This window comes from Bombyx mandarina, chromosome 07 (assembly GCF_030267445.1).
Source record: "Bombyx mandarina strain Sakado chromosome 07, ASM3026744v2".
NCBI lineage: Eukaryota > Metazoa > Arthropoda > Insecta > Lepidoptera > Bombycidae > Bombyx > Bombyx mandarina.
The window spans coordinates 6,134,302-6,160,797 of record NC_143214.1 but is presented as its reverse complement, the minus strand read 5'-3'; the positions used below and the strand labels follow the sequence as shown (position 1 = coordinate 6,160,797).

General features: G+C 36.5%; 2 protein-coding genes across 6 annotated transcripts in view; both read left to right on the top strand.

The window, feature by feature from the left end:
- Jupiter (microtubule-associated protein Jupiter) overlaps positions 1 to 26,496 on the top strand; it is a 145,593-nt gene that overhangs the window by 21,904 nt on the left and 97,193 nt on the right. The gene's annotated exons all lie outside the window — the stretch shown is intronic.
- On the top strand, positions 14,662 to 17,433 carry LOC149502632 (UDP-glucosyltransferase 2). The gene is made up of 5 exons (XM_089728910.1): positions 14,662 to 14,958; positions 15,377 to 15,575; positions 15,914 to 16,031; positions 16,082 to 16,137; positions 17,221 to 17,433. Exons 1-5 carry the CDS (start codon positions 14,752 to 14,754, stop codon positions 17,394 to 17,396), a joined length of 756 nt encoding a protein of 251 aa, XP_089585036.1. The 5' UTR covers positions 14,662 to 14,751; the 3' UTR covers positions 17,397 to 17,433.

Below are 26,496 nucleotides of genomic sequence, written 5' to 3'. Positions count from 1 at the left end.
TTCTCGCTTTTTACGTTCGGTACATACACACACGGGAGTTTCACAATCATTGGTAGTTATGCGGTAATCAATCATAGTTTCGTAGTTTCTTTCAACACGCTGTTGTGTTACTTGAGGTCATTAAAATGAGGTTCTATTTGGTAGGGAACGTTACCGTTTTATGAGTTGGATCTTTGTGCACGATCAGATTGGGCTCACGGCCTATAGGGTAAGAGTGGTGACTGAGGCCCTAGACAGCACGACGTAAAGGTCACCCGCTTTGGGATATGTGATCCAGTATTGTAGACTATCCTATAGTTGAAATCAGCATATCGTATTGAGTTATCCCTAGCCTATTCACTGTATGGCTACGATTATTGCGATTATTGCTTAGATGTTTGGATGAGCTCACAACCCAACTAGTGTTAAGTGTTTGCTGGAGCCCATAGACATCTACAGCGTAAATGCCGCCAGCCACCTTGAAATATGAGTTCTAAGGTCTCAGTATAGTTACAATGGCTGCCCTGCCCTTCAAACCGAACTGCATTACTGCTTCACGGCAGAAATAGGCAGGGTGGTGGTACCTACCCGTGCGGACTCAACAGAGTTCCTACCACCATTATAAATCATTTTCGTTTAGAGTTCTTTCTGTGATATTGAATCTCCTTAAAATATATTTTCATGAATTCTTGGCAATAATGGGGACCGGTAGATACCGATGCAATTCGGTTGTAGGTTTCTTATTGTTTTTCAATATTTTTTCCGATATTCCTAGGGTCCCTACATATTTTCTTTTTACAATTGAAGCCGATAGTGCTGTGATAAATTTTCAAGATTTTAAATTTATTTTCAGGGCACGACAACGCGTGCCGGGTCCGCTAGTTATCGATAATATTTAAGAGTCGTTAGCGTCTGTAAGTCAAGCTGAGACCTAGAGAGTTAGTTGTTCGTTTGTAAGAACAAGTCAATAAAAAACGCTCTTGTCATTATAAATCAAATTGGTTCGTTATATCAAAGTGTTGTCTTACGGCTAGTCTTCGTGCTGACGGTTTCCACTGATTATAATGATTTGCGGGTGGTATCAATTACCATACAGACGATTTGTGCTCATAATTGGAACGAATAGTTGTTGTTTTGTGTTTGCACATATATTCGATTTTATTCCTTACTAGCTTACCCCGGCAGACTTCGTAGTGCCTCAATCGACAAATAAAAGACCTAAACTTTTGTATAATAAAATAAATTTAAAACAGACAAAATGAATCCTTCCGACGGGGGACACATCAAAGGAAAAACAAAATTGTTAATTTTTATTTAATTCCAAGCATTTTCATATTTATATACCTTTTAAACCTTCTTTGGACTTCCACAAATAATTCAAGACCAAAATTAGCCGCATCAGTCAAGCCGTTCTCGAGTTTTAGCGAGACTAACGAACAGCAATTCATTTTTATATATAGAGATATAGATTTTAATGCGGCCACACTGAATTTATGCACGAAATGTTAACCTGACTGCGGTTTCTTAGCTTTAATCGATTCCCGAAAAATGATTTTCCATTAAATAAACTATTTTAATTATTACATATCAAGTAATTAAAAAGTATTTCAACATTTCGCAATGAAGCATGCAACATTCTTAATGATTAATAGCAGAATTATCATTACGCTACGAAATCATAGGCCTAATGCATTACTCTCGAGTTTTATGAGGCACAATCGTATTAAGCTGATGGAAGCCGGATGCATCTCGGTGATTTTTTTTCGATACGCCAATTGGTCAAGTAGATACGCGGTATATTAATATTCGGGATAACGCAATGTTGATTTATCGGGCTCGCCGTGCATTAAGAAGAGTTTGTGCACACTATTTGCTGACGCTATCTATAATTCTTCGTAAATTTACACATAATAATATCTTACACCTTTAAACGAGCAATTCTTGTATATTAATACATATGTACCTAGTCAGGTCATAAATTCTGTCACATGTTTAATGTAAAATAATTGAAACAAGTTTATTCATTATGTAACCATTCATATACCAAAATGAACTTAACAAAACGTAGATTCTTATGACACTAAAGTTTATTCAAAATGACCTCCGTGATTTTGAATACAGGCCTTCAATCTGCGCGGCCAGTCGTCTATCGCAGCACGAACGAGGTCCATGTCAATATCGGCGGCTGCCTTAATCAAGGATGTCTTGAGTGACTCCAAATTGGGATGAGGCTTTGAGCACGCCTTTTCCTCCAAGTGTTGCCATATCTTGTAATCTAACGGATTCAAATCTGGACTGGAGGAGGGCCAGTCTTCGTGCCGGATGAAGTCGATTTCACGCGCCGCCAGCCAGTCTTGTGTGCTCTTCGCTCTATGAGCTGGCGCCGAATCTTGTTGGAATACCCAGTGCCTGTTATTGAACATGGTATGAGAAATAGGTTCCACAAGGTTCGTCAGGACTGTATTTTGATACACAACTGCATTCGTTTTTACACCTTTCTCACAAAAATGTATCTCTGTTAAGCCCCAATAAGAAACTCCCAACCATACCATGAGCGAGGATGGAAAATGACCTCGTTGGACATGCGGAATACGGTTGCTCGCTTCTTCATTACTGTGTGCATACACCTTATCATTTTGTTTGTTGTAGCTCTCTTCTACGGTAAAAATTTTTTCATCCGAAAAAAGAATTTCCCGATATTTTTTCCCGCGTACCGCTTCAACAAAGCGCAGCATCTCTTCAGTCTCAGGTCCATTAGACGAGCATTCAAACGATGTCCTGTTTTTCTTCGATATGCCCGAAGCTAAGTCTTCATTTAACACCCTTTTCACCGTGGTTCTGTTTACCCCCATCTGAAGGGCCAACAGTTTCTGCTTACGTTTGGGATTTCTTCGAATTCGCGCCTTAACAGCTTTTATCACTGCTGGAGTCCTAACAGACCGAGGGCGGCCACTTCTTGACCTGTCATCTACACTAGAGTCTTCATTGTATCGTTTGATGGTACGATAAACGAATCTTTTGGTTATATTCAAAATTTTCAGTATGTTAAAAATTTGAATTGGCGCGTAACCGCAACGATGCAACGCAATAACTGCAACACGGTCTTCTTTAAGCGTCCACTCCATATTTAAAAATGAGTAAAATTCTAAAAGTGTACATTTTTATTTTTATTAACAATTCGAAATACGAATTCAATAAACTTTTTTGTGGCCAGCATTCTAAAAGAAAAGTTTTTACTGTGTGACAATACTTATATCCTGACTAGTTATATAATCTGAATCTCAGAAACGGCTGCAACGATTTTCATAAAATTTAGTATACAGGGGATTTCGGGGGCGATAAATCGATCTAGCTACGATTTATTTTCAGAAAATGTTGTTTTATTCGTGTTTTCAATAATCAACCCTTCCCGACATCTATTGACGAATAATAATACTATTTTTCTTAATTGAGGGTAACTAACCGCTTTAAAGACACAACAAGATGGCGTTATGGAAAAAAAACCGGTCATCGTCTAGTTAATGTTTATGTTGGATGTGCTTTGTATTGCGTTTGAGAAAATCAATCTAATATCAGGTTCAGTTTATTATGATTAAGTTACATTTATCTTTACATGTGTGCATTTCTAATGATATTATGACACAAAAGTCGCAGAACTTTTGTGTGCACAATCTTTGTCGGAATTTAAAAATAGCGCGCTTTTAAAAAGGTTTGTGTACGCGTCTACTTGCATAAATCACAATTTAATCTATTGCTATTTTTTTGTTTCAGGTAAGTAAGTACGTGTAATCTTCAAGAGTGAAGTATCTCTTTGAAATTTTAGTAAGTAATTACGAGTGATAGTAAAATGGATATTACCGAAAATGTATGAGACAAAGGCGTCTATAATGATCGCAAAAATCTTTTTTCAACAGTAATTCGTTCATTTCGCCTAACACCAGTGGTAATATAAATTAAATCATATTGCGGTTATGATAGTTATTTAGATACGGAATAGACTGGACGTCTCGAAGATTGAGCCATAGACGTTTCTACGGCATGATTTTAACTTATCATTGTGTGTCGTTAGACCCATGATAATAACAATACGATGATGAAATATAATAAAATGAATGTATGCATGTAGTATTTCGATTATAACCTTCTGTTATCGGTTAACATGCATACAAAATATATCAACTTGTGAACTAAGGTTTGTTTGTGAGAAAAACTGTTAGTAAATATCTACGTTATAGGAGATCATTGGTGTACTAAAGTTCTTTTTAAAACTGAAAATAGTGAAATTAAATTTGACGCATATATTAGCATACAGTAGAGAGAAACAGTCAAAAACATTATGTTGAAACTACGATATGATTTGTTCCGCCCCGAATCTGAGTCCGGCAGTTGAGTGACGCGAAATTTCCATGCACCCGGCTAATTTTAGGGCGTCTCATTCTACTAGGAAGCGAGTCGGCCTATTTCCACCGACGTCTCTTTGTTGATGCGTATTTCTGTTTACGTCCAGTTTCGTAATTTTACGACAGGCCTATGTTCGGGTTGTTGCAACGGGCCTATTACCGGCCGGCTCTAGCTCCAGGCCGAACTCAATAAGAAATTCTATTTAGCGCGGTATTAGATGTAATCGTTTTCTAGTCGGCACGTGTTTTACACTTTGTAATGTTGGCCATTAATATGCTTTTATTATGCGGTCGGAATAATAATGTTGTCTGTTCACGCGGTGTCTGGTTTTGTTTTGTTAAATACAGATAAATTAATCAATTATAAGAATTGTTTATATGGAAGGTGCTTTTGTTTTAAATATTGTTTTTAAGTTTAATGCGTTCTGGTTTTCTATGTTTACGTTTCGTTTTATGTCTTAACATTCAATAACTTCTGTGTTGACCACCCTAAATCATATGTTTTCTATTTAAGGCAAGACTGGATAATTCTGATATAATTTTTTAGACGACTGTAATAGGCATCTGAATGCTGTTGCATGTACTTAGTCTGGCCATAAATACTGTTAAAAAAAAATAAAAAAAAAATCTATTGCAAATAACATTTATTACTTTTACAGTATCTATATATTAATACGTGAAGCAAAAACTTTGTATCCCTTTTTACGAAAATTGCGCGGACGGAGGAGTATGAAATTTTCCACACTTATAGAGAAGAAGTGCACAATGCTAATATTTTTTTTAAATAATGCATAAAAGATACATTAAATCAATAAAGAAAACATTACACACACTACATACCATGTATTTGACGCACACACGCATGCATACTATTTATTGTCAAACTTTTGTTCTTGACGTCTGTTGTCAAATTGAGAATAGATTAAATATTGTTTGTCTTTGTTAATATTTTTTATAGTGTAGTCTTGACGAAATTTGTGATTATAGAAGTATAAAATACAATCATAACAGTGTACAAACTTACAATTCCAATTAATTATAGTCGAATTTCGACTACTGCGGGACCTCTAGTGTCAGTTTAACACATAAATATAAAACAATTTAAAGTATAAAAATCTTATTCGAAGTGGTCTCCATTGGCTGCAATACAGTCCTCTAAACGTTGAGGCCAGTTATCAATAGAAGCACGCACTCTTTCCATGGGAAAAATTTTCACTGCCAATCGTACGGATTGTTTTAGGGACTCCAAATTATCATGGCGTTTAGAGCAAGCCGTACTCTCTAAAACTGACCATAAATCATAATCCAGCGGATTAAGATCGGGACTAGACGACGGCCAGTCTTCAGCTCTGATGAAGGCCGAAGCGTTCGTTTCCAACCAAGACTGCGTAGACCGAGCTTTATGACCTGGCGCCGAGTCTTGCTGGAAGGACCATTCTTGATTATTGAACATGGTGTTGTTAAGGGGCTTCACTACCTTCTCAAGAATGGTATCTTAATACACTTGTGCCGATGTTTTGATACCTTTTTCACAAAAGTATGTCTCAGTCACTCCTTCATAGCTAATACCCCACCAAACCATCACTGAAGTCGTATAGTGCTCAAGTTGCACTCTGTCGACTAATTGGGAAGCTTTCTTAGAGCTTTGAGTATAAATACGGTCATTTTGTTTGTTAAAATGTTGCTCAATTGTAAAAAATTTTTCATCCGTAAACAAAATTTTTCTATGACCTCCCTTTGCGTACCGCTTCAGTAGTTGTTTCGATTTTACTACACTATTCTCTACCAAGCGTATGGAGAGTTTTAAAAATTGCATTTGGCTCCATACCTACTTTGTGTAATGCAATCACAGCGATTCGGTTCTCTTTATCATCCCACTCCATTTTAATATCGCAAAATATTGTACAATGTATTGGCGCCAAAATGAGAAAACACAATGATATAAAAATAACAGAATCATATAAAAATGACAGAATCCAAATTCAAATGTAATATTTTGTTTATTTTTAATTGTAACAGTATTTATGGCCAAACTAAGTATATAGTATATTATTAAATATACCGGTTATGTTTTGTACTTAGTATTTTCACATTTTAATTAACCTCTCTACTACATTATAAAATGAGAAAATAAATAAATTGGCTGCCATATTTTTGTAATATTATCAAGTGTAATCATTAATCTCTATTACGTTCATTTTAGTGTCTTGTTCCTTCGATCAATACGTCATCGTAAATTTGATTACCTTTCTATTCTCATGCAATCGCTACAAAATGAAAGGCAGAAATAACTTTGAACACAGATACGTATTAAGTTAAAGCTAATCTAGTTCTTTTTTTTCTGTTTGGTGTTGCCGGCGTGAAAAAATTAACTTATATTGTAAGGGAAACAGTTAACTTTTTTCAAAATCATCAGTAAATTTGAATGAAATTGGTAAGAACGATATTCCACATTGGTATAACTTGTTTTATAGGAAAATGTATTAAAATTTAACTTGTAAGTTTGCAACCATGTGAGATCATCATACGCTATTGGTGTTAGCATGTACCTGTAGATCTCTATAGATACCGTACCGGAGTCTATAGATACCGTAATTTGAATGTTGCCATCCTGCTTGAGACAGGATATCTAAACCTTAATTGTATAGTATACCGGCCGTCTCACCCATCAAACAAAAACGTATTATTGGTTTGCGGCAGAAATAAGCTATCTGGTGGTGATGGGAATCAAACCCACGACCCTCGCCGCAACAGTCAGGGCCACTAACTACTGCACCACCGAGTCACTCAGTCATCGGAAAGGATGTCACTACTTCGCGGGAGAAAATGACAGAACGTAGCAATTAAGATCAATAATTGGTTTTTCACTCTAAATACACCTCCGTCCGGTAATGAAAGCAGATCCGCCATCAATAAGACGTGACATACCTAATCGCTCTCAAATTCACATATCTGCGTGATTCACACTCGCTGTACCCTCAGTGAAATTAGTCTGAAGCATTTGCCTACACAAAGTTCCAAAATTGCCATACCTATGAATTAGTGCCTGACTTTACAATAATAACCATTATTAAGACACGTTTTTCGTGTGAGAATTTGTGGTAGATTTTTTTTAATTGTTTGTGAATTTGTATAGTGTATGCATACAAATATACAATTTTTTATTTAGGTCAGCCTAGATTGGTACACGGTTTTACAGTCCATCTGATCTCATGGGGTCCCTAGAGGTCAGAGACACCGCAAACATGAGGTCGAAATTTGAATTCTCTTTTAAACGATTGTGTCACTCTTTAGACTAACATTGCATGACTATTTGGTGGTAGACTACACTGGCAGACACCTCATTTTATTGTATCAAGTTTATGCGTAGTCAACATTCAGGTACCTATGTACGTGCGGAATATCTGCACTGATATTAGTATATTATATTATTATCAAAAAATATTGATTCTATTATGTGATCTGTTACTTACAACACCAAACATTTACCAGTTGTGTAGTTTTTTATTGCCTAGATATGTGAACGAACTCACAGCCCACGTATTATTAAGCGGTTACTGGAGCTCATAGACACCACCTTTATACATGGGTTCTGGGTCTTAGTTGAATAGTATACCGGGTTTTTTTTTCGGGCAGTGGCCCTACCTCATACATAAGGTTTCCGTGCCTAGGGAGCGCTCGTGTTATGCGGGTCTTGACGGTCCGGAGATGTTGAGAGCGAGCCCCAAGCACAATGATGTTTTAGGGCTCTACCCATTAAACTACTCTTATTGCACTCTATCATCCGACGTCCGATCTCTATCTGGGGACAAAACCGGGTAGTACAGGAGGTTCTCGCGGTGAACACTAAAACCAGACTCTCAGCGCCACCCCGAGGAATCCTGACGGCCGGATCGTCGAGGTGATCGTTGACGACTAACGAGCAGTACAACGGCTGCCTCAACCTTCAAACTGGAACGCATTACTACTTCACGGCAGAAATGGGCAGCGTGCTGGTACCTAAACATGGGGGTTCAGAAGACACCCCACCGCCAGTAAATAGAAAATTATAAGTAGAAAGATATTGAAATACGTTTACGCTATTTGACATTTAACTTTAACGAATTTGACCGCTTCCCTTTTTTTCCCTACCAACGCTGATAGCCTTGAGAGACTATTTCAGCTTCTCCTTGACGTGCAGGTGAGCTCACGGGGTTCAAACCAGGAGTGTTGCTAACACAGGCCCTAGCAAGAGCAGTGCTTTGCAGAATCTACCACCAGATCGGAAACACGACCAACTCAGAAGATCTGGCGAGAAACTCAGTGGGCTTTTTCTAAGGGTTAATTTACTCGTCAAGTCCTTAGTCGCAAGCGACGGGTTCGGCGAGGACGGTGACCGGATCGACCGCATAATACACTCTAATATACATATAGTTGCTTAATAATAATAGCGTAAGGCATAGCGGGTGGTAGCCGATAACTAGTGAAGGGATCTTGATAATATTGATTACAATGCGAGATAAGCCGCAAGGGTGTTTCAATTATTATTTAAAAATAACTATTGGTTAATTTTACCAAATTCAGTACGCGACGATTTTCAGTGTTTTCAGTAATTTTTCTACTGATTTTTTAAAATCTTAATTGGACTGCAAAGGAGCATACAGCCTATGTGATGGTTAGTGGTTGTCGGCACTCATGGATGTTAGTAATTTTAGGAGCACAACTGAGGCATGGATTGAGGTAATGGTTTAGAGCTTGATGAAAACCATGGCAGGGGTGCTAGTTTGAAGTTCCTAAATTTTTCAGTAGATATTACTAGGGATGAGCTTTGTTTTAGTGGGCAACGGTGTAATAGTAGAAAGAGGGTAATAAATGAATTCCTTTTTTTCATAAACACTCGATAAAATAATAAATGAAATATGTTTTGTAATAATATTTCGGACGGAGATTTCGAGTCAACTGTATCTAAACCCTTAATCTTCATTGATTATTGAAATAGTGGATTATGGATGCATGATTACCTGGAACTTTGTATTAAACAAAATTTCGAGACGTTTTTCTCGTATGTAAGTCTTAAGAAGATCTTAGAACGTCTTAGAGATCTTAGAACTTATTTTACGTTGTAAATGTCTATGGGCTCCATCATCATCATCATCATCAGCAGCCTGCGGCAGTCCACTGCTGGACATAGGCCTCCCCCAAAGCTCGCCACTGAACCCAATCTTCGGTTCTACGCATCCAGTTACTGCCAGCTGCCTTGCGCAGGTCGTCGCTCCATCTAGCAGGAGGGCGTCCTACACTACGTTTGCCGGTTCGCGGTCTCCACTCCAGAACACGTCTACCCCAACGGTTATCGGTTCTGCGACATATGTGACCAGCCCACTGCCACTTCAGCTTACTAACTTTGCGAGCTATATCGGTCACTTTGGTTTTTGCCCGAATGACCTCATTGCGTATTCGGTCTCGCAATGACAAACCGAGCATAGCTCGCTCCATAGCTCGCTGAGTAACTTTTAATTGGTGGACTAGTCGCACAGTCAGTGTCCACGTTTCGGCTCCGTAGGTAAGCACGGGTAGGACGCACTGATTATAGACCTTTGTCTTCAGACAGGGCTCCAGTAACCACTTAACACCAGGTGGGCTGTGAGCTCGTCCACCCATGAAAGCAATTAAAAAGAAAGAAAAGAATAAACATCAATAGGAAAGATGCACTTGCAAAAAAATAAAAACTTTGAAAATATTGAGCTTCGAAAAACTGGTCGTATAATTTTATTTGTTCTCTTGTGTGGCTTTGTTAATTTAGACCGCTTTAGAATCGAGCGCCACGCAATTTATCGCTTAAACTCCAAAGTATCTATTGTCGAATAGAATAGATCTCGGGCAATCGGTCCCTTATCTCAGGCATCTGATCGCGTAAACATTTGGACTTGCCGCGTGCCGGTTCGCTTCCCGCATCACGAGTTCCATTGTCCCGCATTTCACGGCCGCAACGCCGCGAACTCATCGAACGATTTCGAAAGTGGACCCCTAGAATGCGATTATAAAAAAAAAAAACGAGAACCCGATACATTGATAGCGTCTTAGAAATATTTATCCGATACGATCAGCAGTTTTGGAGAAATGAGAGTTATTAGACGTTTAAGTGGATTTTTGAATTGTCGATGTTTTTAATCAGATGAAGAACGTTAGCAAATATTAGGGCAGCCAGTAGCTGAGTTTCACTCGAGGAATTATTTGACTATGTGATTTCACACAGCCATACAATTTTATGCAACTTTCATTTAAATACTACTGTTAAAACTGAGACTTAAACTGGTGTCTCAGGTTGTTGATATGTGGGCTCCGGTAACCTTTTAGCACTAGGTGGGCAGTTTGTGCACACATCTAAGCTATAAAAAAAACACTTGAAAGTTTGTATGATAAAAGCAAAGGAATATTTGTTCATTCAATAAAAAGTCTATCAGAAAGTAATGTTAACTAAAATAGAAGATATCATATTTGTTACTAATTCGCTTTAATTGCCACAATTCGAAAACGTTTGGAAGACTTTTTCAAACGTTCGAAAACTTTTGGAATTGTATTGTATTCTAGTATCGAGCTTGTCCACCCAATATAAAAAATGAGCAATTAAAAATATTCTTTTTTTGGGTGCAGTATTTTTTGTTCATGAAAATCGAGATAATTTTATAACAACGTTATATGTTATCCGTTTTAACCGACATCAAGAGGAAATTCTCAATTGAGACCGTATATGTCCTTAATATATTTTGTAAAATAAATCAAACAAATGGTTTGTTTAATTTTGTTGAGCAGTACGTTTCTCACGTATTCATAATATATAGTACAACTAATAAATACGTCAATTAATCTTTGGTACCATTATCTCTGGCCTATCAACGTATGATCAGACGGATCTGACGCACGGTGTAATCTCCGCATGGGTTGTCGTAGATTAATTTCTATTCCAGTATCGAATTATTGACAGTCGTTACTACCGAACGCAACTGTTGAGACTATCACACGTTCTCATTGTATTGGCTTAGACTAGAGGTCCAGTGAAAGCGATACATTTATAATTCGATAAATTTTAATTGATTTAAAACAAATCACGATAATGTAAATTTTAAAGTTTATTTTAATCCGAGTTTTAAAATAAAAAAATAATATGTTGTTTTGTATTTTGAGCATTATACTTTTAATGAATTAATTACAACACTTTCTGTTAAATTTCAGATAAAAATCGTAAATAGTTATTGGGTTACAACAACGGGCTGCTCTAACTTTAGTCTTGAGGTCGTCTTCGTCGATTATTAGAATTATTGTCTCGCGGCTCATAAGGAATGACCCATGCTAGCTCACAGCGCCTTACCTCAACTCTTCAGTCAATTTTCCTAAATATTACGGGTTAGGGAGGGAGAATATTTAATAATCTAATTTATCTGCATAATTCGCTTAAGTATACATTAATTGTCTATACGTCTTATAGTAATGCTTAATTAATTCCAAATGAAGGGATAAAATTATAAAAATTTAAATAAAGAACACGTAGATATTAAAAAAGATTTTAGCGCTCTGTACAAGTTAATTTATTGGTTTTGCCGCCATTTTGTCAAAAATGACATCAGAGTAGGTCTCATTTAGGCGTTTAAGCTAACTTACGATTTTTTTTTTAAATTAATTTATCTTTCCATGAATTTCTTTCTTTTCTTCATTACCTTGGAACCTTTGAGTTCATTTCATAGCTGCTATTGGACGACAGTTGCTGCCTGTGTTCGTGACATTCAGTACCTACCGAGTTCAGGTTTCGCGATGATTTTTTTTTTAAATTAATTTATCTTTCCATGAATTTCTTTCTTTTCTTCATTACCTTGGAACCTTTGAGTTCATTTCATAGCTGCTATTGGACGACAGTTGCTGCCTGTGTTCGTGACATTCAGTACCTACCGAGTTCAGGTTTCGTCATCGATCAATTGTATAGCAAATGACGTGTCATGTCACGAATAAGCTCCATACATTTGGCTTTTTGTTATGTTGTTGCTACTTGTCTATTTTTGAAATGCACTTTGGTTCGGTCAAGTAAGTGCCTATGGCATAGCATAAATTAGGCTAACATAAATTAGTGTGGGGCTGCGAAAGAATTTCGATTCCCGCGGCCCCGCGCGCACGTGTGGGGAGACACCGGGGTGGTTTTAGCCGGTAGGAGTCCGGCACGCCCCTTCGCCTTTCCCCAGGCGGAGGTAGCCCATGAGGATTTCGTTCCGAAAAAAAAGGCTAACATACATATATAAGGCCTGAGTTTCAGGACTTCTTGTTTACGGGCGGTCGAGAATATCGCACGAGATTGATAATTATTAATGTTACAGTTTAAAGGGTTGTGGACCAAGCGTTATACAATGAAATGGAGATCTCAATGTCGTGTTTCGAAGTCGGTGACGGCATGCACCCATATGTCATCTATGGACTCCGGTTACAACATGCCAGGTGTCCACAAATGAAAGTGTAATAACATTGTTTTTTCTTTTATAATTTTAACCCTAATATGGCAGAAGGAAAGCAGTTTAAAAAAATGGTCACCCGTGCGGTTAATCAGTGAAAAATCTATCCAGAGTCCGAGCATGTTGTCAAACATAAGCTCTAGTAAGCACAGTAAATTTCAGGTAGGTACATAATGTGATTTCGAAAACATAATGCAAATGCCCGATCTAGAAGCAGCGGCATCTAATATTAGAACCACTTGTGCTTCCGTAGGCTACTTATACCTTCTAGGGGACCTTTTACACCCATAAGTTAATCACATTTACTACATACATCTAAATGGTGATATTTATTATATACATAGACTACTATACTATACTATACTATACTATACTATACTATACTATACTATACTATACTATACTATACTATACTATACTATACTATACTATACTATACTATACTATACTATACTATACTATACTATACTATACTATACTATACTATACTATACTATACTATACTATTACAGTAGACTGTCATATTTAGGGCAAAAAAAACACCAAGTAAAATGATTAAGTTCAAGAGTTTTATAGAATTTAAAGCCGTTACAACTTTACGAACATACAATTATGAGATTCGAATACTTAAGGTTATAGTTTATTTTAAGTTGCGTATTATATGCACAATTAAACAACACTGTCTCGATTAATTATCGAGTAAGAATGAAACATTTTTGCCAAATTGTTTTATTGGCCTAAATTTAAAAATTAGGTCAATACACTCAATACGTTCAAATGGTATAAAAAAAAACTTCAGAGAGAGCAAATTTTCAGAGTACTCCCATGCTTTAGACAAGCAAGATATTTAGCGATGGCCGTAATTATTTCACTGCGGAGGTGTGTTATAGGCCTAAGAACGTCGTATAAACGAAAGTCTACCTGCATGACGTCTGAGATTCCTTACAATTAAGACTGCGACAGATTAAACTAGGTGTTAAACGCGAGATATAATTTACAGTACAAGTCCAGTTTCTCCATTATGGTTAGACATTATGCTATTAAAAAATATCTTTTAACCACTTTCGCACCATGCTGTAATTTCCCCCCCCCCCCTTATCTATTCGCTGTTAGTCTAAGAGGTTATTTTAACTATTTTTCTAGAATTTGCTAACACTAGCCCTTTTTTTTAATGCTGGGGAATCCATTTACGGATACCCGGTCGAGGGGGGTAACGGACTGGGTTATGTCGGACACCAGCGCCTCCAAAGAGAAAGAGGGAGACAAGGAGGACCAAGGTCCCCCACCTTCCCCAATAGGAGACTACGCCTTAAGGCGAGGTGCTCGCCCCGCAAAACCAACTACTGACTAAACCCCATCGAGCTCCACCACACCGGCTACACTAAACTGCTGCTGAACATAGGCATCTCCAAGTGATCTCCAGTACGGCCGGTCCGTTGCCACCTGCATCCAACGTGACCCAGCGGTTCTTACCACGTCGTCGGTCCATCTCGTAGGTGGCTGTCCCACACTGCGCTTGCTAGTACGTGGTCTCCACTCGAGGATCTTTTTGCCCCATCGGCCGTCCGATCTTCGCGCTATGTGGCCTGCCCACTGTCACTTTAGCGTGCTAATCCTACGGGCTATGTCAGCAACTTTGGTTCTTCTACGGATCTCCTCATTTCTGATTCGGTCTCGTAGAGAAGCATAGCCCTCTCCATAGCTTTCTGCGCGTTACCTTGTTATGAAGGGATAATTTACTTCGCTTGCAGATCATGGGATGATTTAATGCTTAAGCAGTTGTGTCCTTTGTTAACTGTAAACTTAGAAATAAAAATGTTGCTAAATATTCCTCAGAAACCTATTTAAATAGGTACAAGTGTGGCTTATTATTGAAGTTTTTTTTAAATATTGCCATCATGACTCTTGTGGTGCTCATATTATTGAGTTCTGGTTTTGTGTATTCGGCGAAAATATTGTATATTTATCCGGTGCCATATCATAGTCATCAGTCAGTGTTTCGAGTCTTAACAAAAGAATTGATGAAACGCGGACACGACTTGGTGGTGATAGCTTCCGAGCATCAAAATGTAAAATGTAAAGGAAATTATCGTATAAAACAAAGCGTTAGAAATATGGCACCAGAAATTTGGTGTAAATTTGCCTAATATAATTTACGAACGTGATAATCAGCTAGATTCGATCGCAATTACGAGGCAGATTTTAGTCGCGTTGTATGAAATTGTAGATACAATGTTTGGATATTCGAAAGGGCAAGAATTATTTCGGAATCTACATGAGAAATTTGATTTGATATGAATTGAAGAGTGTGTACCTGTTAATTTAATTATAGCTGCAAGATTTAATACTCCCGTTATCTTAGTTCGTATTATTCTAATTTTGTCGACATTCCAATGACAGGTTCCGTATCGAACCCCATATTCTATCCAGACTCTAATGTGGGAAAGATTTTGTGGAATAGTTCATTTCTGGATAAAATAGCTGCTTTGCATTTTTAGCATTTGATTAAGTTTCATATATGAGTTTAATGAACAATTAGAAAATGCTTTAATTAAAAAACATTTTGGACCAAATACACCTACGATTCGAGAGCTTAGAAATAATGTTCAGATGGTGTTTCTGAATACGTATGAATGTTGGCATTTTTCAAGATCTGTTCCCAGCTCCGTAGTATATACTGGAGGCATGCATCTTCAAGAACCTAAGCCGTTGCCGGAAGTAAGTTCAAAATCTCAATATACAATATTTATAATTCAAAGCACCGTCCCATAATGCTCTACGGCTTCTTAAGTCCTTTGCAATGCGCATCCATGACGCAGAATTGTTAATGTACTCATTAAAATCGTGGGTGAAATGTGCCTTGGTATACTTGCTAATTTTCACTCACACTATGTTTAATTGTTACTCTTTAGTTTTTGTTTCATTATAATTTATTGTATCCAGTTGTTTGCGTTAGGGATTCGTCTATAACATTGATTTTCTGTAAAGCAAATGCAATAATGCATAATACCAGTTTATCTGTGTTGGTTTTATTTCTATTCTTCAATAATCGTTTCTAAGATTTGAGAAGTTATATTGAAAATGCGACCAATGGCGGAGTCTACATGAGCTTGGGTTCGAAGTGTGAATCTTCAGATCTGCCCAAGGAAACGCTACAAGTAATTGAGAACGTATTTGCGTCTCTCTACCGTATAAATTTATTTGGAAATTAAATGGGAAATTACCAAGAGTATTTAAGAGTAATATTTATGTTGAATCGTGGCTTCCGCAACTCGATTTGCTGTGTGAGTTTATATAATATTAATTTACTCGGTTTTTTTATTTCATGTTTACATTATTTGCGCTAAGTGCTACGATAATAATATAAGTTATTTCACCTCTGGTCTGGTATAGATTTTTATGCAAATACCTAAAGAATTTCATCACAGTTCATTTGCAAAACTGGTACGACGAGTAAAGAGAGGTACGTCTCCTGAATAGTTAAACCCGGTGTTATCTTTTGCCTTAATCAGACAGTTTCAAAAACGTTCCAAACGGCTGCACTGAAAAAATGAGACTTAGACCTCATGTTTCAAGGTGGGTGGCAGCATTTACGTTGTTGATGTCCATGAGCTCCGGTGACCACTTAGCACCAGGCGGGCCAAGAGCTTGTCCACCCATTTTAGCAAAAAATATAATAATAATAATCAGAAAACTTCAGAATGCTTGCAATGGTTTCATATGACTCGCACGGTTAATATTGTAAATTAAATTGCAAATAAAAGTCAAATACGTACAAAGTAAAATAATGAGAGAGATTAGATTTCATACGTTTAATTACATTTATCATTGTAAGTTATTCAGAAAGTAGAAAGTTAAAAATTTACACAAATTTAAATCTGAAATAGGTAGTTTTCTGAAAGAAATGCTAAATGTTTTGGAAATCAATAACCTGAAAAGAGTCTTATTGAACATGGTCTGTTAGGGAGCAGCTTGGCTATACCTCTGGCATTGTTGATGTCCATGAGCGACGGTAACCGCTCACCGTCAGATGGGCCGTAGGCTCAACTGTTATAGATATGATAATGAAAAAGGCATTAACGGTGATTTCGTAAATGAGCCCAGACAGAGCGCCTTGAATCGAGAACATAATTTATTTCGGTTGAAATAAAAACGAGTCTTATTACGTATTTTTATTGTTCAGTGTGCTTAGTGCGAGTTTTTAAACGTTCTCGATAGCGTGAAAGTTTGCTCATATTTAATTTTGAATGGAGTTGAAACGTTTGCCTACGTTTGCCGCTAGAGGCGCTGTTCCAACTGCATACAAAATTGACTTAACTTTTACGCTATCGAGAACGTTTAAAAACTCGCACTAACTAAGCACACAGATCATCCAAACGTCAAGGCGTTCATAACGTACGCCGGGCTGCAGTCGACCGATGAGGCAATAGCCGCAGGGGTACCACTTATTGGGCTACCGCTACTTTTTGATCAGTTTACAAACGCACACAGCTACGTATTACACGATATAGGAGTTCAATTGGATATTACGACCCTTTATTGAAAAACAATTTAGGGAAGCCATCATCGATATTGTTGAAAATGACCGGTATGGAATGTCATAATAGATGTTTATTTTATTCATTAATTTTAACTAACAATTGTGTCTCTTGGGGGGGGGGGGGTTCCTCGTCGGTTACCAAAGATGGAAAGATGTTGTTTAAGTACCCATTTAAACGAATCTTCTAAATTCTTCACTGAAATGACTTCAATATTGCCCATCACAGTAGGTAACCCGTCAGGCTCCACAAGTGGTACCGCTGGTGTTTTAGGATGCTCTACTGGATCAGAGACAACTCGTCGGCTGGGTCGACGAACAGGTCGCGAAGGTCTCATAGTTTCTCATACTCAGTGCCGAGCATCATTGGTCAAATGGTTTGATGCCCAGACGCAACGCTAATAGAATGTCGAAATAACCATTTACATTTCACGTAACGTGCGAATAGCCATTGAGAAGAATTTAAATGCCATTTATATAGGCATTTGAACCTACAGTCCACTTCATCGAAAGTGTCGTTCTTTCTTACTTTTATTTCACATTATGTGGGTTTGGCGCAGAAGGCCTTCTTATTATGCTGCTATGGTTTGCCATAAGTTTTACAAACGGCCGCTTGCTTGACTTCAACCTTTCTTAGTTTATATCTCCATATATGTATGTATCTACTGCAATGTACCATAGGGATTAGGGACTTTTCTGTTCATTCTTTTGTTTTTTCTTTTTGTCTTTTTTTCCTTTTATCTCCATACTTAATGCGTTTTTGTTCATCATCATTCATTATAATATCGAAATGTTTGTCTCATAGACCATTTGAATTTTTTGTGATTTTCAGTATCTACAGATTTGAATCAGGACTGTTTGTTTATTCTTGAGAACCTATTTTTTTTCGGTAATGTCTTATGTACTGATCGACTTTTGAGGTTTGCTTCAGACCACTTTGCACAATTAGAGCGCATTAATTAAACGAAACTAATACAACAGTTACAGGAATAACATCAAACGACTCTGGCGCGTTATGGAGCAACATCGTAGCGGTAGTTTGAACAAAACGATGCACTACATTGATTAAGTTATCAAACATGGCCAAACGAATCTTCATTCACCTGCCGCTAATTTATCATTTCAAGAATGTTATCAATTTGACGTAATTCTGCCGATTTTTGTTTTTATTTTCCGTATTTATCATGTTAATGATATTATTGAAGTATCTGTTTTGCGTAATGAAACATTTGTACAAATTTAAGTGACACCGAATGAAATTAACATATCTACAAAGCTCGTTTTACATTTAATGAATTATTAATTTAAAAAATTGAGTCGTTTTTAACAATGCTATGTGTTTTACTTGTACTTTTTTGAATTGTTACTACAATTCAATATAATTGTCAAACATCACATTAAGAATCACCAAGTTTTTAATCTAGTTCACGAATTAATTTCTGATTTCGACGCTACAAAAGATAAGTGTTGAAATTACAAGGCGTTGTGGTGAGTAATATTCTATCTTTCTTAATAACGTGTATCGCGGTCCACATTGTTAAGGTTTTGGATAATTCTGGAAGAAGATTATAGTATGAATGGCGCGATTTGCCTCGCAAAAATTGCATTGTATAATGGCTGTACCAAAAAACGTAACCCGTAATTATGTAAGTCCTATTTTAATAGCAATAAGTATTTAAAAATCCGCCCACAATTACTGCTCATTATCAGGGGACCGTTAGTCTGTATATCTACTTAAGCCAATAAAAACATGCCTGAAGCACGCCTAGATAGTTACAATGTTTAACAAAATGCAGTGAATAAATATGCACATCTAGATTTCAATCTCAAAATATTTCCGAGCTCAGACACTTGAGGGCTCAATTATTATTTCACTTAATCCATTTAGATAAAATCGTTGCAATGATGGTTGATGGTTTTTCGAAAATCGATGATTTAATTGCTTTCATAATTTATGTTGTCATAAAATAATAAATTTAGCTTGTTTCTGATTTTTCCCTTACTTTTTGTTTCGTTTATTTCCAGACCATTTAATAATGGGAGTAGTTTTTAAATTAATTCGTTTTAGTTCGGAATTTTGGTGTAGCGTTGTTTGATGAAATTAATTTTGAAGTGAGACAAATTTAGATATATCTACTATTAGTTGTTTTATAGTATTTGAGAAATGTAAAGAGCGGTCATTAGTCGAATCCTTTTCAAATACAGCGTCGGTATTGCGAGCTAACTTTGGCGAGAAAGAAACAGGTATGAGCTCGCTTTTTTTTTTTAATAATAATTTTATTTTTAATTTAGAATATTATAGTTTCGAAATTTAAACTTTTGTTGATATCTAAACTGTATGTATTTTAATATGCTAAAGAAAAACGAAAACAAAAAAAAAAGCTGTTGTTTAAACAGACTTCGACGACGACAAGACAGTTACGGCTATAAAGAGACGTATTACGCAAACGCCAGTTGACGGACTGTGCCTATTTTTTCCCTTTGCCAGAGAACGTAAAAAAGTAATGCATAGGCATTAGCCATGCTTCCACGTTACCGTTCACTTTGAATAGTTTTGTTAGAGTTTATTCACATTTGAGCATTTGAAAAGTTGTCTGTGAAAAAGTAAATAGTAAAATAGATATGTAAAAAAAATTTGTATTTGGAGTATTTGTATTTTTCTTTATAAACTTTCATCAGAGTATCTGGGGTGCCTAAGAAAGGCGAGCAACGGAGGATTCTCTAGTATCTATGACAACTGATTAGTAATACTTGTTCTCTTCTATGTATCCTTTATTTTTCTTCACATTTTTAAGGGTGTGTTGAATATTGCAAACTCGAATTCGGTCCATTCCATTAATTTTCATGTGTTGCGTTTGCTTTTAATGTTTAATTTTTGTTGGTTTTTAATTACTTAAAATTTAATACTGAATATTCATAATTAGAGTATCAGAGTATTCCCGAAAGAGATATCAAATTTAATATTTATTACGTAGTTTCACCAGTAACTGGTTTGCATTGCGTTATAACATTTTTAAAGTATCCAGGTGCCCTCGCCCTAATATCGATCAAACGAATAGAAAATTATATAAATTGCTTCTCGTAGTACGCTTTTGCATCGCACCGATAGTGTTATGGTTTGTTCGTGAGCAATTATTGCTGCCAATAATAAAATACAATTAGGTTTATGTAATTTAATGTTATTACGGTTTGCTACGTCAGTGGAGAGAAATGTTTTATTAAATAAATGTTAATAAGAACGCAATAAATTTTTTTGTATGTGTTTTAATGTTTATCTGTCATCCCATAATTAAGGTGCAGAAGGTTACTTAATTTAAATATTTCCGTCGTATCTTTCCACCGTATTTTATGATAGCGGGACATGAAATATTGACGTGAGATTAAATACGCGTTGTTTACATATATTAAGATTCCGATCAGCGTTATAATTACGCGATGATGGTTATATCTAGCACCCCGACGCGACGAGCCTGTTCAATAATTTATACCGCATAAAAAGCCTGAGCTAATAATGTCATTAGCATCAAGTCTTTCCGTAACCCACACCTTCGTGTGAAAAGTTAATTATATACATACGAGATTGGAATTCATTTGACATATTGTTGTTCATCTTATACTTGCATGGAATCGTTGGTTTGACGATTTGGTTTTTTTTTTTTTTTTGTTGCCCTTGTAGGCAGACGAGCATACGGCCCACCTGATGGTGAGTTGTTACCGTCGCCCATGGACTTCAGCAATGCCAGGGGCAGAGCCAAGCCGCTGCCTACCTGCTAAGTGTCATTGAGTGATCCAAAATTTTTGACTATTATTTAATGTGTATTAAGTATATATTTTTTTCGAATATCCAATTGTTTTTTTTTAAATAGTTGTACAAGGTTTCATGTCACTGGACAAAGTTAGAACATAAACTGAAACCCTCTTCGCGTTCGATTGTTATCTGAATATAATCTCAAGAAACCGTAATTTTGAAATACAATATTGTCAGGCGAGTTATGTATCTAGGATCTTTGGTAGCAGCCGGATTTAATAGGAAGATCGGATCAGGTTAATTACTTCGCAGAGGAAATATTGACGCTTGACAGTTCATTAACGACGAAATTGTATCGAAAGTCGAGACCTCCTTTGTTGGTCGAAGATTGAGATATAATTTTAAGTATCAGATAAGAGTTTCTGGTAGCTTTGCGATTTCATTTTCCTCGTTCCGATTTAAATAGTGCATTTTGTTTGGAGACAAAAAAGAAAGAGAAAGTGTCCGATTAAAAAATAATAGGTTTCTATGCGAAAAAAAAACATATTTTCCTGCTATTATTTACGATATGAATAATGAAGATATTTAATACACCATGCGTGTTGAGCTAAAATAAGTATTTTTAGTATTAGTGTAAATAAGAAATGTTTCGATTACCTATCTCAGAAATTGTTGCCCTTTACAATCCATAGGGTCATCTCATCGTAATTTCTGTTTGAATGTTTTGAACGAATTGGAAAGATGTTTATTTATAAAAGCCCGAGAGTGGTTGTTACGTTGATTTAAATTGGACTTAAATGTTTTTTAAAGCCTATAGACATTGAAGTATGAATTCCGCCATCAACCTAGAGATATGAGGTCTGTCTGAATTGTATTGTATTATATAACTGCGGTAACACCCTTCGAACCGGAACGAACCAATGTTTCACGGCGGAAACAGGCTGGTATTTTTTATTGCTACGTCACAGAACCTCTTGTGAGTCTGCGCGGGTGGGTACCACCACCCTGCCTATTTCTGCCATGAAGCAGTATTGCGTTTCGTTTATAATTATACTTGAGACCTTAGAACTTACATCTCAAGATGGGTGGCGCATTTTCGTTGTAGGTACATGTCTATGGGCTCCAGTAACCACTCAACACCAGGTGGGCTGCGAGCTCGTCTACCCATCTAAGCAATAAAAAAAAAAGTCATTAAAATAAGAACTTCATTTCACTGAACTAATAAATGTTAATTAATTAATTGATCGCCTCGATTGAGCCAGCTAAGTGATATCCGCACGGGCCGTTGCGAAATGAAAGTGCCTGTCGTGTAATTGTTTTGCGCTTTTATTAATTGCTCGTTGAAGAGAAAATTACAATAAATATATAATTTTGTAAGTTATTAAAGTATAATAAGGATTTCGCTTCAATAAAATACGTAACCAATTATACTTTTTTCATCTTATTACTTTCGGTTGGTACACATGTCGGATTCAGGAGCTGTTTGCATTTTTGATTCACTATATACGTAGTCTTTCTTCGGGCATGTGTTGCGGCGGGGTGACGACTCAGTCGAGCGCCTTGTGGTGCAGGGCATGATAGAGGGTACAAGACCGCGCGGCAGATCACCGTTACGATGGGCCGACCAAATAAAGGTAGCTCTAAACGGTCCCGTTAACGAGTGCACAAGAAGGGCCGCGGTACGCGAGGAATGGCGACGTCTGGTGAAGCGCACCACCAACCGAAGTGATGACCACGACCACTCTGCCAAGAGTGCATACGACTGAGAAGAATATACGTATAGTGAAACAGACTTTTCGAAATTCAATTGTAGGCTTTTTAGTTAGGTTTTGCTTGTGATATAATTTGGATTATATATGTTACCGGAAATGTATGTAATCCGTCATTGTATACAATTCCTAGGAAATGTATGTAATTCCTAAAATCGCACGGAAATGTGTGAAATAAATTATATTATACTTACACATTACACATTTCCTAGGAAATCTATACATTTCCTAAATAGCAATCGGAAATGTAAAACATTTAAGATATTGGTGGGTACGCGGGGACAGCGGGACGAGTCTTGCACTACGGTCAGTTGCCAACTTGCAATCCACTGGAACCGGCCAGGGATTTAAGAAGTGCCTTTGCAAGAAAAACTGTGCTACATCAAGATGTCTGGGTTTTAAAAATAAAGTATTATGTACTTCCAAATGCCATTCGAGCTTACCCTGCAAAAATAAATAGCTATATGGACTGACAAAGTATTATAATATAAAGATTTACTTTTATACTTTGACATTTATAATTACTTAATTATCAGACTGATTACTTGCCAAATGAAAATTTGATTTTATAAGAATAAATATAAGTTGATTTTGTGATACGTTAAAAGTTAATAGATAGTTGATTTTAGTAGTTTTAATTAGTAAGATAATATATTATTATTATTTTACGGTATGACTGTTACACGATTGTCTCAAATAAGTGTTATAATAAAAAAATATTATTAACAACGTGTTTTATTACAGAAAGCATTTACTTTATACATTTCCTAATACGATATTGGAATTATATACAATTCCGAGGAAATTTATACATTTCCTAGGATATCTATGCATTAAATAGTTTTTCAAACAATATTTTATACATTTCCTAAATAGTATCGGAATTGTACACATTTCCTAGGATTTGTATACAATTCCTTGATTTCATACATTTCCGGTAACATATACATACAATATATTATTATTATTATAGAGTATGACATTTATAATATTAGAAACGAATTAATTGGTAGGTCTGTTTGTTCAATGTGTTATAACAGGATTGCGTAATTAGCATTTGGATTCTTAATAATCGGTATAGAAATATTTATTAATGATTAGGCTAGTCCCGCGTTTTTATCCGCGGTTATTGTCGTACTGCGGGTGAGGCCGCGCGGCGAAGCTAGTCTAAAAAGCCTAAGTTATTCCTTATATCATCAGCTACCTATCAGTGAAAGTCCCGTCAAAATCGGTCCATCCGTTCCAGAGATTAGCCGGAACAAACAGACAGAGAGACCGACAGACAGACAGACAAAAATTGTAAAAAATGTTATTTTGGTGTATGTACCGTAAATATATTCATAGGCATGTAGAAAAACGGTTATTTCAATATTACAAACAGACACTCTAATTTTATTTATATGTATAGATTACTTTGTACTAGCTCAGTTTATATTTTTTCGTTTTTGACTTTATTATTGTTGGAGACGATGGAGACGAGCTCAAGGTTCAGCTGGTTTATGGTAAGTAACGGAGCCCAAAGCATTAACACCCGACTGGAGATCTAAAGTCTCCTTTAAAGCAAAAAACACGAATGTTTTACAGCAGCAACATATGTGCCTCGTATTTATGCGTACAGTCTTGCAATACCCGTTGCCACTAGTAAGTTTGGTGGGAAATTAGAAGTGTAGTGTGCAGGAACTTTTTGGTTAGGAGACGGTAATTGTTACTACGGACATGCTAAGGGAATCCATATTCGAAAGGGAATCGGAAGTCGATGAATGGCCGGGATCGCGTGCTCGCATCTCCTTATGAATACAGACACACTCCTTACTGTGCTCTGCACTTCTAACTCAATTAGTATTGTAGTAGTAGTAGCAGTGGCAGATTTGCAGTCTCGGCCGCCCTAGGCCCCAAGCCATCAGTCGCCCCTTTCTCAACAAGCAAGCAAGCAAGCAAACATACAGGTGAAACTAATAAAAGCATGTTAAAACATAGAAGAGTATTTAAGGATGCGGTATAGATTGCACCATGCAGTACAGTCCGCCCTCCATACGTTTTATTAAGTTTTTTGACACGATTGGGGCCGCCCTTAAATCTGGCCGCCCTAGGCCCGGGCCTACCGGGCCTTAGAGTACATCCGCCACTGAGTAGTAGTAGTAGTAGTAGTAGTAGTTAAGATAATGGTTATTGAAACTTAGTTAAAAATGTGTTAGTTAAAATTCTGTATTTTTGAAGTTATACTTCTTTAGGCACGTTATGAAAAATTGATGAGAGTGAAATTTTACGATGCGCGCACCGTGACACAAAATTAACAGAATTAAGTTGCCCAGTAAATCGCTCATTACAATACGACCGACGTAACTTGGCGAGTCTGAATATAGCCGCAGGTGAACTTTCCGAACCTTACCGAGAATTACCGAATTATACGATGTCAAGAAAAGAGATGCCCAATATGCGTGTTTGAGGATGTTGTTTAATCGTTTTTTTTTCAAATTGATTAAAATTTAAATAAATAAAAAAGAAATAAATTTAATAAAAATAAAGTATAACTTCTTACGCGCGTACCTACATAAGTACACGCACCCTTTTTTTTTCTAAACAAACGTTGACTCGGTGTGCGTAAAAAAAATTTTATATTTGGATGTAAACTGTACTTTATTAGTGCGTTAAGAAAAAAAAAGTTTTCTGTCAATCATTAAAAATTAGTTGAAAATTTTCGATAAGTTTTTATGGCCGACGGTATACTTGAGGCGACGTACTTAGAACCTATTCATAATCTTTTGTATTTATTTACATAATAAGCGCTGATTAATAAATAGCCAAGTGAAAGTTGGTTCGATGTTGTGGTATAAGAGTGCCTTTTGTTTTAAGCTTAGGTTTACTTTCAGATTTGTTATTTGTAAGACGACTTTCATAAAGCGTTACAGTTTTATCTCGATTTCTAAGAAATTGCAACGTTGAGTGACGATCTATCACTCTTTATTGCGACCTTTGAGATTTAGCTTAAGAGCTTTGCATTACTTATGCTGTGAATAAAAGTAATCGATTATGGCTTGATTGTTTTTTGTTTGTTTTTTAATGGCGTTACGAGTTTCTTTCTAGAACTTTAAGTGCCAGAGAGAGAACGAATTTCAAAATTGTTTTAAGAGAAAGAGAGAGACCATATTGCGCATACCAAAATATAATTAACATTGAAAAACCGTCAACAATTAAATATAACTGTACAATATGCAGTTTTATCGCTAAAAGCGATTTCTTTCAGGTACCTAACTATTTAACTAGAGAAATATTGAAAAAGATAGATATAGACATATGTTGTGCAAGTATGTTGTGGTATGTTGCTATTGAATTAATATTTAACCTTATGGAGAAGCCACCAACAATGAAACAAAACTATCCGAAAGATATTTAATTTAAAATTATCCACTTAAGACTGTCTTCGATGTACGTGCGGAACCCTAAATTGTTTTGGTAAAGCAACAATAGAGCACAGTAGCATGATCACTTGTAAAATGCATCCCGACAGCCAATTTCATCATTATATTTTTAAAATACGACGTTTATCATTAGTCGTCATTTTGGGGCATTTTATAACACCGTTACAATT